The sequence below is a fragment of the Sciurus vulgaris genome (genome assembly GCF_902686455.1).
Source record: "Sciurus vulgaris genome assembly, chromosome: 14".
Taxonomy (NCBI): domain Eukaryota; kingdom Metazoa; phylum Chordata; class Mammalia; order Rodentia; family Sciuridae; genus Sciurus; species Sciurus vulgaris.
Window position 1 is genome coordinate 26,433,411 of NC_136475.1, and position 17,615 is coordinate 26,451,025.

Consider the following 17,615-nt stretch of genomic DNA (forward strand, 5'->3'; position numbering starts at 1 on the left):
ACTAAGAAAGTGACATAATCACTGCCCAGATACAAAGACACCGTGGCAGGGAGACAGTGAAACTATTTATTTTAAAACCAAACCACTAGGAAAATATATCACAGCCTTGACAGAGCAAACAGACAGGCTATATTATCATTTCAAGTAATAAGTTGGTAAAAAGACAACATGCTCCTTATTCAGAAGATAAGGTGCCATGCTGGGGCAAGAACACTGCATGTTGCAAAGGCCCCAGGCAAAATGGTATTTGGTAAAGGATTCTGTGTGGGGTGCCCCTCCTTTGCTTTCAAAGAGGGGTGTCTGTGTGTGTCACAGCTTGTCCTAGTCCAAGCTGTTTACTTTTTGACTTTCCTATTGTCAGGGGATTATATCAGTAAGGCTCTGTTAATTCAGGGAACTAAGTAAGCAATGCTGTTTAGGCTTCTGTTCTGTGAAAACCATTTTTTTTCCTTCCAAGTACAGTACTTCATAACTTTCAGCTAGGAAACAGTCACTATTTTACTGTTTATTTCCAGATACTGGTATATGTTCACAATCAAAATTCCTTTCTCTTCAAGGGGGAAGGATTATCCTGTCACTGCAGAAAGCCTCAGGGCACATACGCTGGTGGTGGAAGCTCTGCTTTCTATACTTAATGTGACATTGCCAGTCTGTTTTTGCAGCGGTCTTCTAGCTGAGAGATGCAAAAAGAATTTGAAGAAATCCATATCTTGATGGCCATAAAGGGTATACACAAGGAACCTTTCCAAGTTCTTATCCAAACTACTCTTCCTCTCAAATTCATATCTTAAATCTACTTAATGCCTTGTATATAAAAAACTACCAAACAAAATAAAGACCTGGAAACCTTTTCCCCCTTCTAGATTATTGATCTCCTGGATTTTGTTTTACGGCTTATGGAAAATGGTATGATACTTCTGGTAAATAGGAGGTTGGCAACAAACACACACCTCTCTTCAAACTCCACCAGGTCACTGGCAGTCCAGAAGAACCTGCTATCCTGTAGGTACCTGTGTTGTAAGAATCTGCTGCTTGGAGGGCTCTGGCTTGGTATAAGGGAGCTCTCTACTCTCAGGACAACCGCTTGCCAATGTGAAGTTTAGCCTCTAAAGGCTCTCCTTTCACTCAAATTTTAGCACCATTTTTTTTCCCATTTCACTTCCTTGGATCAAAACATAAAGGAATCTGTGTCTAGAGTCAAGTTTTATATGCCTTAAACTTGTTGCCATCCTTAGTTTCTTCATTCATAAACTTTGCTTAAGACTAAAATTCCCATTCCTCTTTTTAAATAGATTCCTGCTCTCAGCCCTAATGGCCACTGGCAAGAACTTTTATTTCCCAATGGATGAGAGAGACTCTTTCATCTTCTTGGTCATAGTTGGGATGAGGTGCATGTGATCATCCACACACTTGGTCACACAACTGTCCAGCTGCCGCTTCACCTGAAGCTCTTTACTCCCAGCATCTATTGAATCTTTGGCTTTGTCGTTGCAATGCATGGTACACCGGGCCAGACGGTCCTATAGCAAGAAGGAAGAGAAGGCTGAATGGCTGGTTCCATTTACTAAGTGCTCATCATATGTGATAGTCTTGACATACATATCTTGATCAGTTAAAGGGACACTAAGTTCAATTAACTAAGATTGTTTTGGGTGAAACAGAAGGTGACACCAGGAGGATCCAGACAAACCATTACTAGAAAGAAGGGGAATGAAAGGATAAATTATGTAAAAGCCACTGTACTATCTTAAAACATCTTGATTCTTTTAATGTCTGTCCTTGCTACAGAGGAACACTCAATTCAGTTCAAATATTTATTGAGGACCATGCATGCTTCTAATGTGGAATATAGTAATAAGTAAACAGAAAAGTTCTTGCCCCATGGAACTTGCATTTCAGTGAGGGAGAGACCAACAAAATCAGTAAGTGAAACTGCTGGTAAAAACCATTGGATATATGAATCTGGAATTCAGGAGTCAGGTCTGTCCTGAGGTGTGAATGTTGGAATTGTGTGATATATATGATACTTACAGCAATGACACCAGACAAGTGATTAGAAAAGGGACAAGGTCCAAGGATAACCTAGGCACTCCCAAAGCTCAAGAGTTTGGAAAGAAGTGCCACCATAGGAAGGCAAGAAAGAGGTGCCAGGGAGAGAGGTGCCCTGATGGCCAATGAATAAAGTGCTTCAAAGAAGTGAGGGAGTCACTGTGTCAATGATGCAGATTGGTTGAGTAAGATGAGGACTGAGAATGATCACTGGATTTAGCCCCAAGGAGGTGCACTCACAACTGCAAGAGCAGTTCCGGCAGGAAGTCTGCCTGAATTAGTGCAAAGAGAATGGAAGGAGAAAGTTACATAGAAATCCAAGAATCAAGTTTTCAAATACCTCATCTATTAAATTAGCTATTAAATGAACAAAGAAACTCTTTGGAGGGTTTTCCATGATCTTGGAGAAATTACTGCTTCATAATGGCAGTAATTTTTAAGTTTTATACAGCACAATATAACAATAGACCACACATAAGGTACAATTTCTTTTTCATTTTTTTAAGGTAATTTATTTATTTTGAGAGGTGGTGGGGGGGTGTCTCACTATGTTGGCCCTGGCTGGCCTTGAATTCTTTCTTGGGTTCAAGTGAGTCTCCCACTTCCCTCACCTTTCTAAGTAGCTGGGACTACAGGCATGTTCCACCACACCTGACTAGGTATAATTTTTTTTTTTTTTTTTCACGTGAATGGAATCTCAGGCTATGAGGGACTGGATCAGAAGAGGGCTCTAAATATATATATAAATAAATAACCAGGGGAGTTTATGACCAAAAGTCCTTACACTTAGCTCTTACACTTTTTGTTGTTGTTTGGAGTGTGTTAGACATCAAATAAACTGTGTGCTGTGTATGTATGTGTATGCTATGTAGTATAAAATTATCTAAAATATGTTTATCCATTTCTAAAACAGCAGAATTCCCAGGAAAGTAGAATAAGATGGTCTTGAAAAGGTACAGATTAAATATATATATATATATATATATATATATATATAGAGGAAGGGAGTAAATTGAAATTGTGGATACCCTTTGTTCCAGAGAAGGAAAAAGGCAGCTCTTTTAGGAATGTGAGGGGGGGTTTCTGAGCCAGGCTTCAGTTAGTCAACAATAATGCTTCATATAAATGACTACTCCCAGTGACACCAGAATTGCCCCCTGGGTAGTCTTGGGTGGGTCTGTAAGTTCACAAAATAGATGTAGGGTTTTGCTCTAATCTGTACCTTTTCAAGACCATCTTATTCTACTTTCCTGGGAATTCTGCTGTTTTAGAAATGGATAAACATACAGCACACAGTTTATTTGATGTCTAACACACTCCAAACAACAACAAAAAGTGTAAGGGCTAAGTGTAAGGACTTTTGGTCATAAACTCCCCTGGTAACATTTTTTATTTTTATTTTTGGGTCTCAAACATTGAACCCATGGGACACTTGACCACTATGCCATATCCCTAGTCTTTTTTATTTTGTCTTACTAAATTGCTGAGGCTGGCTTTGAACTTGTGATCCTCCTGCCTCAGTCTCCTGAGCCGCTGGGATTACAGGCATGTGCTACAATACTAGGCCTGGTAAACATTGTTCTATGGGAAAAGCCAGTTCAAGTTAATACTCAACTTCAGGATCTTTTCAAAATTTCAAACCCTGTGAAGACTGATTGGTCACAGGGCTATTGTAAATGTAGAAACAGAACAGGCACTAAAGCCAAGAGTTCTGAACAAATCAAGGACTAGACACCTCTATTTGGGATTCCTCACCTGGAACTTCTCCAACTCACTGGTCACCAAGGCCTGGGCTTGAGCCAGCGGGGCATGGCAGCGCTCAATGCACTGGTGCACCTGCTGCATGGAAGCCTGGCTGTCCTCACAGCAGCTGGCGCTGCACCGGAACATGAGGCCCTGGGGAGAGAAGACAGAGCCTGGTCAGGTAGGAAAGCGTTCAGGGACAGAGATGACCAAGGAGTAATACAAAGCTTAGGAGGTCACGTGTGTAGTTACATCTCCCTCTCCACCTGCTTCTACCTTCTATTAGAATAGATATCAGGATCTAAAAACCACGACCAAGAGAATTATCCTGTGCATAGTACAGGATTTCATGGCATTTCTTGCTGCTAGCTCATTGGTACCTGTCACAACAATGGCTGGGTAAATGGGGAAGAAGGAATCGGTCAGGTGAGTGCATGTTCTGAAAACCAGGTACCTATAGGTACAGAGGTCGGCAACCTAGTAATCTTATTTCCACCAAAGGGCATTCGACTATGACTCAAGGTACAGTATAAATGAAACCCGCAATCCGGTGAGGGAGGCAGGACTAACACCACAAGACATTTAGGAGTCAAAGCAGAACAGCATCTAAGCCAGCGTTGTGTGACGCCAAGTTCGGGGTAACAAAACCGGGCATGACCTGGCTAACGGGGAGACCGGGAGCTTTTTTCTACTTGTTCTTCCATGCTGGCCGTGTCCTTTCTGGGTCTCGGGCTGTTCCCCTGTGTAAGGGGCCGCGCCAAAGAGGTAGGTGGGGCGGCACGAACGCCCCACACCCGAGCCTTCTAACTCTGGCCCGTGGAACCCTCTCCCCCAGGCCGGACGGGGTGGACAACGGCCTTGCGCGTGGCCAGGCCACGGCTTTCACCTGATGAGCCGAAGCTCCAGATACCCTGCCTGAGGGCGAGGCGGGCTTGAGGACGCCACGGTCACCCCAGGGCGCCCAGAGCCGGTCGGCAGGAATGGGAGAGCGGTGCCGCGCATAGCGCAGCGGCTGAGCGAGAGTCTGAGAATCAGACGGCGGGAAAGGGGACCTCAGCTGGGTCCCCTCCCGCTACCTGCATCTTCCGGATGTTCTCCCTCTCCACACTTTTCACCATAGAGTCCACCGCCTCCTGCACCCGGAGCTGCTGCACCTCCGCCATGGCGACCCCGCGCTGCGCCGCGCCGGCGCCCATATGGATTCGGCGCACGTTCCGCACCCCCGCCTCCCTTCTCTCCGGCCCGCCCTCTCCCGGCCGTGCCGCCCCCTGGCGTCCGAGCGGAGCAACTGCACGCCGGCGCTCGCGCACGCCGCACAGTCCGGGTCGCCTCGCGCAGGCTCGCGCCCTCAGTGGCGGGTCCCCTGCCGCAGGCTCGCATGCGCAGCCCGCCACCGATCTTAGGTGTACAACTTGATGAGTTTTAACAAGCCCTGTCCATTGCCAAACTCCGCACCCTTTGTCTCCCTTGCTCTGTCATTGTAGATTACATATTCCCATTCTAAAACTATATGTGATTATTCAGCATATACTCATTGTCTAGCTTTTTTTTTTTTTTTTCCCACTCAGCATAATTCTTTTGAAGTAGAACCATGTTTTTGGTTCCTTTTTACTACCGATTAGTATTCCTTTGAATGGGCAACCACACTTTATCCTTTCCCCTGGTTGGAGGGCATTTTTGACTTGTTCAGTTATTAGCTATTACGAATAAAGCAGTGAAAAGGAACATCCCTGAGCAAGGCTTTTCTGAATTTTTAAAATCTTGGGTAAATATCTAGAAGTGAAGTTGGGTGAAAGTATATATATGCATGTATTTCTTGTAAAAAATAGCATCAAGGGTGGGGCGGGGGTACAGATACCTAATCAATGGCGAAGATGTGTATGAAAGCAACACGGAGCCGTTTTTGAACTCTGGAGTGGTTTGGACTTGCCCCACCCCTACACCCATCTTTACTATCCTATACGTTCATTTATCAGACATAAGTAGGGTCTTGGATGAAGAGGGTAGCATGAGTGAAGAAGGGGAAGTTGACAGTTGCAGGCAGTATTGGAAGAACAGTGCTATTGGAGATGGCCCCACGGACAAGGAAGTGAGGACCGAGTTGCCCCAGGAAAGCCTTTGGCATTGCATCTTTGATTGAATTGAGGGGCGGGCCTTCCCTCGCATGTAAGAGCGTCGGAGGCAGGTCCGGGAGGCTGCCAAGAGCAAAACAGAGCAAACCAGCTTGAGCCTTGGGGAAGTGCCTGGAGTAGGGAAGGAGACCAGTGGGTGAGTGGGACACAAAGAGATGAGGTACTGTGGGTGGAATTCAGACATGTGCTGCCTTTGGACACTAGATGGCAGGGGAACTCTGGTTTGAGGGCAGTAGGCATTCAGACTCCAACAATGATCCTTTCAAAAAAGTTGTTCTTGGACTGAGGTGTAGTTCAGTGGTAAAGTGCTTACTTCTGGTGACCGAAGCCTTTGGTCTGATATTCCAGCACCAATAAAGAAAAGACCATTCCCCCAAAGTTGTTCGTCCATCATCTCACCCAAGTGTCAGTGACCACTGGAAACCCCTGTTTCAGGGTCCAAGACATCCTTTCCACTTAAAATCAGGCTCTAGGCTGCTCCCAGCAACAGCCCAAACCCAGATGATGCTAGTGGACCAGGTGTTGTTTTAAGTGTTTTACATGGATTATCTCATTTAATTTCCACAATAATTCTCTGAGATGGTTACTTCGTTTTCCACTTTTTTCACTCAGGGACAGAAAACCCAGGCCTAAGGAGGTGAAAGTACTTGCCAAAGGTTGCAAGCTAGACAACCAACCCTGATGGGCTGGCATCCATTTCGTATTGTAGAAGTTGAGAAATCTCTTTTGTCCTGGCTTGAGAGAATGTTGTAAGTAAAACAATGACAATAAGCTTTGAAACTTTGGAGAAGTGGTTGGAATAGAAAACTCAATGTATATTAAGTTATATATCCCATGGAAAGTTCTTTCTTCTTTAGGGCATAGACTAAAACTCTTCACTTTGCTCCCATATTCCTAAAATGCCAGACTAAATATTTCCAGCAACTCCTCCACATCAGAGTCCTGTTAATTATACTAAAATGAGTTTAAAAGTCTTCAAGTAATGTGGCCTTGCCAGTTCATGCAAACTAGTTTATGCAAAAATGAATGGCTGGTTAGTTTTCATGAAAAGTGATTCCTGACTTCCAGTTGGCTTTGGACACCAAGGGGAGGCGTGGTGGAAGCTGAGTTTAATCTCATGTCAGGAAGCTCAGATGCCTGATTGTGTTATTATCCTGGTGCTTTGAGACTAGATAATGAGGTTTCAGGGTTATCTAGCTCTAGCCTTGACTGACTCATTAGAAGCACGTCTGAGTTCTTTTAGGATCTGGGGTGCTCAGTTAGGTAGACTCAATTCCTTTCTGATCTCTCTTGCTCCAGGCTGTGAACTCAGGCCTCTGGGGTTGGCCCAACAGTGATAGATATACTCCCAGCCATCCAACAAAGACAGACAATGACATAGATAGATCAGAGCTCTTCCCTATTATATTTAGGATGTGGGTGGGGCAAATGGGAATCTGAACACCTGGGATGAGGGGAGGAGTGAATTTTGCTCATTGCTGCCACATTTTCTAACCCTCAGGTTAGCAGTGGGTGAAAGACAAAGAACTAACTATAGCCAATTCTGGCTGAAGAGTTCTGGATGAACATTTATGGATTAAACTGATCGTTTAATGAGCAATTCTTATGTTATTATTTTAAAGTTATGATAGTCCTTGGTAGATTAGGAAGCCTTGCTGGGGAAAATACAACACCCAAGCAAAGGACACTACCTTTTGCAGAACCAGGTATTCAACTTTTTGGAAGCCTGAAGTATTAAAATATATTTGAAACTTTCAGTGGTTATTTCATAAAATATACATAAAGCAAATGTTTTGTGATTGTAAATATTGTACCATGTAAAGTTCTCTTGAATCTGTGCACATCTCCTTAGCCTACTATTTACCACCCTAAATTCACCATTATTATTATTTGCCTGGGCTTCTATAATTGGCCCTGCTTAAGTCTTTGCACATCTTCCTATTGAGTCATCTTTTATTTGGTCTGTAGAATATATTTATATAGTCTCGTAATGAGCTCTTTGTCAGTAGGAGGTGTCACAAATATCTTTTCTACTTTGCGGCTTGCCTTTTCACTTTTTAAATGATATGAATTGATGAAAGAAATACTAATTAAAGTGTAGTACTATTTATAATTTTTCCCTTCATTGGTCATTCTTTTCGCATTTTGTTTTAAAAAAAAGATATTTATCAAATCTAAGACATGAATGTATTCTTAAGATGTTAAAAATTGTATTTATTTTTATTTATCTTTTTAATATATGTATTCCTAATACTATAAATGTGTCTCTTAATATTGCTTTAGCTATTGCCTCATTTCAATGTGTAGTATTTTTTTCAAACATTTTCTAATTTCCATTACAAATTCTTTTATTCATAGGTTATTTAGAAACTCCAAGGTAACTCGAGGTTAATTTTTAGGTAAGTTTTGTGATTGAATTATGGTCAGCAATCATACTCTGTATAATTTTGGTCTTCTGATTTGTTGAATTTGCTTTATGGCATCAAAGAAGTTCTTTCTAATTGGCTCTGTTCCATTATGTGTGCTTCTCTGTCATGTATTTTCTTAGCACCTTGTACTGGTCTGTGACAGTGCCCGTCATTACTGCTCATTACTTGTCCCGTGTTTTTTCAAACATTCAAAGAGAACAAGGACCATGTCTGTTTTTCATTGCTCTTTCCCATTTCTTTGCTTAGTGCCTGGCACATACTAACCCCTTAGTAAAGATTCGTTTAATGAGTGAATAAATTAATTAATTTCATTAAAAAGTAATTAATCGGATTACTAAAAATACTTGGAAACCAGAGAAAAGCAACAATAAATAAATAATAGTGTAAAAATCCATACTACCTTACTATTTTATCTTATTTTTTGAAATTTTTTATTTTTAGTTGTCAATGGATCTTTTATTTTTTTATATGTGTGCTGAGTATTGAACCCTGGGCCTCACACATGCCAGGTGAGTGCTCTGCCCCTGAGCCACGATGCCAGGCCCACTATTTTATTTTATTTTCTGCAGTGCTGGAGATTGAATCAAGTGTTTATTTATTTATTTATTTTTGTACCAGAGAAAGAACACAGGGGCACATAACCGCTAAGCCACATAGCCAGCTCATTTTTTAAAAAAAATTTTGAGTCAGGGTCTTGCTAAGTTGCATTAGGGCCTTGTTAAGTTGCTGAGACTAGTTTTGAACTTGTAATCTGCCTCCGTCAGCCTCCCAAGCCTCTGGGATTACAGATGTGCACCACCAAGCCTGGCCTACTATGAATCCAGGGTTTTATGCATTCTAGGTAGATGCTCTACCACTGAGCTACATCTCCAGTCCTTTTAAATTTTATTTTTAATTTTTTATTTGCTAAGCTTTCTAGACTGGCCTAATAACTTTTGATCCTCCTGCCTCAACCTCCTGGGTAGCTGGGATTATAGGTGTGTATCACTACACTGATCAGTATTTCGATCCTTCCTTCCTTCCTTTATTCTATTTATAAATGATATTTATTTCTTACCTGTCATCTGAAGATAAGCAGTTTAGGGTTCATATGATGGCTTCGTGACTTCTTTGATTGTTTTGCCATGTCCATCTATATGGTATATGGTATTGATTTATTTAATATTTCTTTATCTATAATTCTATATGGTATGGATTTATGTCTTTAAAATCTTTCTTTCTATATGGGATTTTTTAAACACTGCAGCAATAAAACATATATACTTGGGTACTTTGCTTTTATACTTAAAAGCATTTTCATGTCCTTATGCACAAATAAAGGGAAACATAGTATGTAGTTGGTGGTTAAGGTTAAGTAGAAGAACTATACTTTATATAATACTATAATATAAATGTTAAGATTCCAGCAAGGCTTGGGTGTGGGGTTGCTAGAACCCCCAGATAGGTTGAGCACTCTAGTAGAAGGGACACTTGTACCTTTATGGAGTCCCAGGGAGTGCCCAGACTCCAGAGGCGTGGTGGCTATGTTGTAGGTCTAGAGCAGAGAGGGTCTTGGCCAGCCCCAGGGGCTTTCCAAGGCTCCATGTGAGTAGGAGCTGCCCCAGAGCAGCCTGTAACTAGACAGGCCTCAGACAGCCTGGGAGCACCTCTTTCCCATGGCCCAGAAGGAGAGCTGCCTAAAGATCTCCTTGCAGCTAAAGCAACCACAGAGCTCAGAGAACTGGACCTGGACAGACCCTGTGGTGGCCGGCATGAGCTTTTCCATCACAGAAACCAATGTGGGCAGGTGATACGATTGGCCCTCCTGTCACTTAGATGTAGCTCTGGCCCAGGCTTCCAAATTGATTGAGATTACCTGGCAGAGAGAGCTCAAATGAGAAGTTACACAGAATCAGAAAAATAAAATTAGGTTGAAGTTTGTGGACTGAGATTTGTATTAGCCATGTATGTTCCTCAGATGAAGAATTCACTGGAAAACACACACACACACACACACACACAGGCTCCATGGGCATATGCAGTGACTACGAAAATGTGAACTCTCTTTCTCTGCTCAGGATGCCAGAACCAGCATCTTTATCTTCCCATTTCCAGGCTCTGGGAAGGCCTTCCTCTACCTCTTCCTCCTCTGGTTGCTTTCCATGTCCAGAGGGAGCTCAGCAACCAACTTGCTCTTCCTGGAGTGGGAGCTGAATGACATTAGCCACTCCCTGGGTCCAGCACCCTTATCCTTCCAAGACTGTTATAATGATAGTCCTTTGTTTAGCCCTATGACCATCTGTGCACCAAACCTTCATGAGTGTTTAAAACTGTAAATATGGTGTTATTTATAGGTCCCCCATATCCATTGTCCCCCACTAGCTTTCAGAGGAAAGTTCTGCCTTCTTAGGATGGACCATCAGGCCCATTGGGATCTACCCGTATCCTACCTGTTCACACCAGATCTCCAGATCTTCCTTACCATGTGCCATCTGTGTCCAGCCACTTACAGTCCTTTAAATGTGTCTTCATCCCTTTCCCAGCCTCTGGGCCCCTGTGCAGTCCCTGACCTGCCCCTCCTCCCTTCTGTGGGCTCCTCCTTAAGCCTTGGCTCAGATGCCACGCAAGGAGCGCCTGCCCCATGGGCTCCCACCGCAGTGTTGTGTTCTCTGCCGTCTTCTGTCATGATCTTATCCTGCCAGAAAACAAGGGTCTCAGACTCACCTGCCTCTTGGCCCTGGAGGAAGCATGGGTGGGTAGAGTTGGACTGGAGTAAGACCTGTGTGCGAGGAGTGATGGGGACTAGGTCGACTGAAAACATATTCTCAATTTTTTCCCTCCAACGCTGTGGGCACCCACAAAATGTGGTAACCCAGGTCTTGCGCCTCTTGAGTAAACTCATCGTTGTTTTCTTTCTTTCCATCCCCCTAGTGGGCGAGCCTCTGGACAACGTCCTGCTGGTCTCTGACTTCTCCTTATCACTGAGTTCAGGACAACACACACATCACCAGGGGATGTTTGCTGAACTCTGTGCTCGGCATGGTCCTGGGTGACTGCCAAGGGGCTGTTGACAGAGTGAAATCGAGCCCCTGTGGAGAAATGACTTTAACCAGAGTCACAGAGGGAAGAGAGGGGTGCAGGGTGGGGATTACCTGGTTGGGACCTGGCTGGAAGTTGTTCCCAACCTTGCTAACCCTCCAGCCTGTGTGTGCCTCAGTTTCTAATCTGAAAAAACAGGGTCAAAACTGTAATCCCTAGCCAGTTTCAGGGAAGTAAAAACAGTATTTTTAGGTTCTTAGAAGAAAATCTCTTTCAACACAAAGGATTATTATTATGAGTCAAATCACTGAACATATGAGCACTGCTCACCGGAAAGAGCAACGAGGTTCTCCTTGTGGGAAATTTTATGATTCACTTATGACAAGCCCAAGAATACTCGAGAGCTTTCCACTAAAATCAGCTCCTTTTCTTATTCTCACCTGCAATAAGTGTGGTGGGCAGACAACAAACCTTCCTTGGAGAGATTGGAGGTCCATTTCCAAGGGGATCAGGCAGATGGACTTTTGAGATGTCCCCTATGATCTCTTTCTTCTATTAATACTATCTCGTCATGGTGGTGTTCCCTGTTGAAGGATGGGGCCTGGAGCTCACCCACGCTGAGGGCTAAGTGGAGCTCATCTTTCTTAGCTGGGGTGTTGCCTTGGATGATAATAGTAGCATCTGTTAATTGAGCACATACTGTGTGACAGATATTCTAGGTGCTATAGGTGGAATCTCTAACCCTTTCTACAGCCTGGTGGGTGTTACTGTTATCCTTTTGGCAGGGAAGAATCAAATAAAAACAAATCCAGACTTAGTAAGGAGACACTTTAATTCAAAAGATTGTTGCAATAGGGAGGAAGACTGTTGCTGTAGGGGAGGATGCTACTGCAATAGGAGCATCCTGTGACCATTAGATTTGCAAGCCTCAGAAGCTAGGCGAGGGTTTTCCTGTTATAGATGAGTAAACAAAGCAAGAAAGAACCACGTGTGGGCAGGTGGGATGAAAGATGGCATGATCAGCAGAGACTAGACAGGAGACTTTACTCTGAGGCTAAGAGGGACCTTAAAGGAGGGTTGGATGCTGGCTCCGGTTGGGAGCAGACAAAAGTTCAGGGGCCTGGAGAAAGGAGAAAGTCTCAACCAAAAATTTGGTTCACAAGTCCCTTGTTCTGATTGATCAATGAGGACAAGCAGTTAAGCTTGTCATTTTAAGGCAAAGCATGGGAATTTGGGGGTGCAGGTGTCTGGCCTGGTCCTAGTAAACAAGGGAGGCATCTGTGGGTCTTCTCTAGGTCACATGAGAAAATAGGGTTCCTCCCAGTAGTCTGTTTTTCTGGGACACAAAGGAATTTCTTAACCTTCACTCTTTTCCAGAACCATTGTGCTCAAGTGAAATTCAGCATTGTCAGAAGGAAGTGGTTTTAGAGGTCAAATAAATTGTCTAAAGTCACACAGCTAGAACAGTGGAAAAGGGACTCAAATGAGTTCTGATAACTCCCAAAACCATACATACTCCTCTGCTCCTGTGGACCTCACTGGTCTAAAATTGTGTCAGTGGCTCTTGCCAGCCATCTTGCTAAGTTTCTGAGGCTGGCCTTGAACTTGTGATCCTCCTGCCTCAGCCTCCTGAGTTGCTGGAATTATAGGCATGTGCACCATGCCTGACTCCGAAGATGTATTTTTTCAACCGTGAGTCACAACTCATTAATGTGTATCGAAGTACATTTAGGTGATTGTAACTAGTACTTTAAAAAGCAAAGCAGAGTAGACTAGAATGAAATAGAAAATATTGAAATATTATATTGTGCATACTAAGGATTAAAGGCTTGTTTTGTGAAAACTTTTATCTCAGTTGTGTATGTGTGTATGTATGTGAGTGAAAGGTGTATTTAAGTGTAAATGTAAAATTATTAACTCTTACTGTGGGTAATGGTCAAAAGAGTTTGAAAAGCCTGAGCTGAGGGATTGTGTGGGACACATGCATGGGTTCTGTTCAAACACTGATCTACAGGTTTAGTCCTGGACTGAGCAGCAGACTCTTGTGTATTTTCAGCTCAACTGTGGCAAGTAGACCTTCAGCTAATTCAATGCCAGAGCCACTCCTCTTTATCTTCCTTCCTTTTCTCTTCTGTAAATTGTAGACAATGTTATTAGGTCTCAGAGGTGTAGTTAATGTTTCTGAGGTATGAGGTAAATAATTATTATTGTTGTTGGGAATTCTGTATTTCCCTCTATCCCTCTTATTACTTTGGTTGTCATAGTAAAAAACAACAATAATGGTAATGATAATGATTCATGGAACCTTCTGTGGGCCAGGCTTTGGGAGGAGAAATGGTGAGGAACCTTCATAAGAAAGGCTTCTTGTGGCGTAGTAGTCAGTTTGTCCAGGAGGAGGGGACCTGAGCCTGTCACACACACCTTTTTTTTTTTTTTTTTTTTTTTTTGGTATTAGGCATTGAACCAAATCTCCAAGGGGCACTTTACTACTGAGCTACTTCCCCAGACCTTTTTTTTTTGGAAGTATTTTGGAGGGGAGAGTGAAATCTTTATTATTTATTAATTTATTCTTTATGTGGTGCTGAGGATCTAACCCAGTGCCTCACACGTGCAAGGCAAATGCTCTACCACTGAGCTACAGCCCCAGCCTTCCCCAGACCTTTTTTATTTGTAGACATGGCATTGTGAAGTTGCTGAGGGTCTCAGTAAGTTGCCCAGGCCGGCCTGGAACTTGAGATCCTCCTACCTCAGCCTCCCGAGTCACTGGGATTACAGGTGTGCACCACTCCACCTGACCCTGTCATACACACTCTTAACCCAAAAGACTCTGCTTCTCATTATAATGGAAGTTCATTTTGGGAGATTTGGTTGAAGTCTTTGGATCTGTGCTGGTCTGAGGCCTTCTTTTTTTATTTTTTATTTTTATTTATTTATTTTTTAAAATTTATTTTTATTGTAAGCAAATGGGATACATGATGTTTCTGTTTGTACATGGAGTAACAGCATACCATTTGCATAATCATACATTTACACAGGGTAATGATGTTTGATTCATTCTGTTATTTTTTCCTTCCCCCCCACCCTTCCCACCCCTCTTTTCCCTCTATACAGTCCTTCCTTCCTCCATTCTTGACCCCCTCTTACCCCCCATTATGTGTCTTCATCCACTTATCAGCGAGATCATTTGTTCTTTGGTTTTTTGAGATTGGCTTATCTCACTTAGCATGATATTCTCTAATTTCATCCATTTGCTGCAAATGCCATGATTTTATTATTCTTTATAGCTGAGTAATATTCCATTATATATATATATATATATATATATATATATATATATATATACCACAGTTTCTTTATCCATTCATCAATTGAAGGACATCTAGGTTGGTTCCACAGTCTGGCTATTGTTAATTGAGCAGCCATGAACATTGATGTGGCTGTATCTCTGTAGTATGCTGATTTTAAGTCCTTTGGATATAGGCCAAGGAGTGGGATAGCTGGGTCACATGGTGGGTCCATTCCAAGTTTTCTAAGGAATCTCCACACTGCTTTCCAGAGTGGCTGCACTAATTTGCAGCCCCACCAGCAACGTATGAGTGTACCTTTTTCTCCACATCCTCTCCAATACCTATTGTTGCTTGTATTCTTGATAATCGCCATTCTTATTGGGGTGAGATGGAATCTTAGGTTAGTTTTGATTTGCATTTCTCTTATTACTAAAGATGGTGAACATTTTTTCATACATTTGTTGATTGCTTGTAGATCTTCTTCTGTGAAGCGTCTGTTTGTCGCCGCCCACCGCAACAATCTCACAGATATTTGTTACCGCCTGCAGCAACAATAGCACCGGTATTTATTGGAGGTGGACTGGGAATAAACTACTTCTATTTCTGTGCTTATTCTCTAGCTTATAGAGGAAAAAGAGGTTAGAGGAAGAGAGACTTTGAGAGGAAGATAGACTTTGCTTAGAGGAAGAGACTTTGCTTTTAGAGGAAGTTTTTAGAGAAAGACAGGCTTCTATGCTTATCAGAGATCTATTTCTTCTTAGAGTTCTGCTACTTCTTCTTAGAGGTAGGTCCCGCATCCTGTGAACTAGGTGTTATCTGAGGTGCTTCTTAGTCCCGCGTACTACGATCTGTGATCTACGACCTAGAGGTGTGTTTTCAGTTCTCCACTCTACAATCTGCCTTCTGCCGCTGCTTCTCTTTGCCTTCTGCCTACTGCCCGCTTATATTTCCTCCAGGAGGCGGAGGGCAGGGTCACACCAGTTGAGATCAGGCAAGGAGCCAGCTGCCCTATCACGGCAAAGGTTAAAACGAGCAGGCCCAACTGAGCAGGAGCACTCGGGAACACCTGTGCACGCATTGTGTGCATGGACTTAACTGAATATGGCCAATGACAAATCACCTGGGTGTGCTTATATTAATCAACCTCCTCACTGCTGATGTGATCAAAACAACCTCCGGCCGGCCACCAGGTGCCATCCCGGCGCAGCCCACATGGCACAGCCCCCAACATCTGTTCATATCCTTAGCCCATTTGTTGATTGGGTTATTTGTATTCTTGGTGTAGAGTTTTTTGAGTTCTTTATAGATTCTGGAGATTAGTGCTCTATCTGAAGTATGAGTGGCAAAGATATTCTCCCACTCTGTAGGCTCTCTCTTCACATTGCTGATAGTTTCCTTTGCTGAGAGAAAGCTATTTAGTTTGAATCTATCCCAGTTATTGATTCTTGCTTTTATTTCTTGTGTTATGGGAGTCCTATTAAAGATGTCTGATCCTAAGCCAACAAGGTGAAGATTTGGACCTACTTTTTCTTCTATAAGATGCAGGGTCTCTGGTCTGATTTCAAGGTCCTTGATCCATTGTGAGTTGAGTTTTGTGCAGGGTGAGAGATAGGGGTTTAGTTTCATTCTGTTGCATATGGATTTCCAGTTTTCCCAGCACCATTTGTTGAAGAGGCTATCTTTTCTCCATTGCATATTTTTGAAACCTTTGTCTAGTATGAGAAAATTGTATTTATTTGGGTTTGTGTCCATGTCCTCTATTCTGTACCATTGATCTACCTGTCTATTTTGGTGCCAATACCATGCTGTTTTTGTTACTATTGCTTTGTAGTATAGTTGAAGTTCTGGTATTGCGATACCCCATTTCATTCTTCCTGCTAAGGATTGCTTTAGCTATTTTGGGTTTCTTATTCTTCTAGATGAATTCATGATTGCTTACTCTATTTCTGTAAGGTACATCATTGGGATTTTATTTGGAATTGCATTGAATCTGTGTAGCACTTTTGGTAGTTTGACCATTTTGACAATATTAATTCTTCCTATCCAAGAACATGGGAGATCTTTCCATCTTCTAAAGTCTTCCTCAATTTCTTTTTTCAGTGTTTTGTAGTTTTTATTGTAGAGATCTTTTACCTCTTTTGTTAGATTGATTCCCAAGTATTTTATTTTTTTGAGGTTATTGCAAATGGAGTTGTTTTCCTCATTTCCCTTTCAGCTGTTTCGTCGCTTGCATATAAAAATGCTTTAGATTTATGCATGTTGATTTTGTAGCCTGCTATTTTGCTGAATTCACTGATGAGGTCTAGAAGTTTTCTGGAGGAGATTTTTGGATCCTCTAAATATAGAATCATGTCATCAGCAAATAATGACAGCTTAAGTTCCTCTTTTCCTATTCGTATCCCTTTAATTTCTTTGGTCTGCCTAATTGCTCTGGCTAGAGTTTCAAGGACAATGTTGAATAGAAGTGGTCAAAGAGGTCAACCCTGTCTTGTTTCCGTTTTTAAAGGGAATGGTTTCAGTTTTTCTCCATTAAGAATGATGTTGGCCATGGGCTTAGCATAAATAGCCTTTACAATGTTCAGGTATGTTCTTACTATCCCTATTTTTTCTAGTGTTTTGAGCATGAAGGGGTGTTATATTTTGTCAAACGCTTTTTCTGCATCAATCGAAATGACCATATGATTCTTATCCTTAAGTCTATTGACATGATGGATTATGTTTATTGATTTACGGATGTTAAACCATCCTTGCATTCCAGGGATAAACCCCACTTGATCATGGTGCACAATTTTCTTAATATGTTTTTGGATATGGTTTGCCAATATTTTGTTAAGGATCTTTGCATCTATATTCACCAAGGATATTGGTCTAAAATTTTCTTTCCTTGACGTGTCTTTTCCTGGTTTGGGTATGAGGGTGATATTAGCTTCATAGAATGAGTTCGGTAGGGTACCCTC

At 42.3% G+C, this 17,615-nt stretch overlaps 1 protein-coding gene across 2 annotated transcripts; it reads right to left on the bottom strand.

The window, feature by feature from the left end:
* Window positions 1-47: 47 nt before the first annotated feature.
* On the bottom strand, window positions 48-5,026 carry FAM136A (family with sequence similarity 136 member A). 2 transcript variants are annotated; one of them, XM_079110890.1, is made up of 3 exons: window positions 4,869-5,026; window positions 3,805-3,945; window positions 48-1,520 (listed from the first exon to the last, which is right to left on the bottom strand). In XM_079110890.1, the coding sequence occupies exons 1-3, from the start codon at window positions 4,986-4,988 to the stop codon at window positions 1,332-1,334; spliced, it is 450 nt and encodes a 149-aa protein (XP_078967016.1). In that variant the 5' UTR covers window positions 4,989-5,026; the 3' UTR covers window positions 48-1,331. The 2 variants fall into 2 exon arrangements, with proteins under 2 accessions (XP_078967016.1, XP_078967017.1); XM_079110891.1 differs by lacking the exon at window positions 4,869-5,026 and adding an exon at window positions 4,679-4,847.
* Between the last annotated feature and the right edge of the window lie 12,589 nt (window positions 5,027-17,615).

Excerpts from the sequence above, each read along its gene's own strand:
- FAM136A (XM_079110890.1), bottom strand. The coding sequence starts at position 4,988 with ATGGGCGCCGGCGCGGCGCAGCGCGGGGTCGCCATGGCGGAGGTGCAG. Across the intron at positions 3,946-4,868 it reads AGAACATCCGGAAGATGCAG|GGCCTCATGTTCCGGTGCAG; the intron begins GTAGCGGGAGGG and ends TTCTCTCCCCAG. Across the intron at positions 1,521-3,804 it reads GTGAGTTGGAGAAGTTCCAG|GACCGTCTGGCCCGGTGTAC; the intron begins GTGAGGAATCCC and ends TTCTTGCTATAG.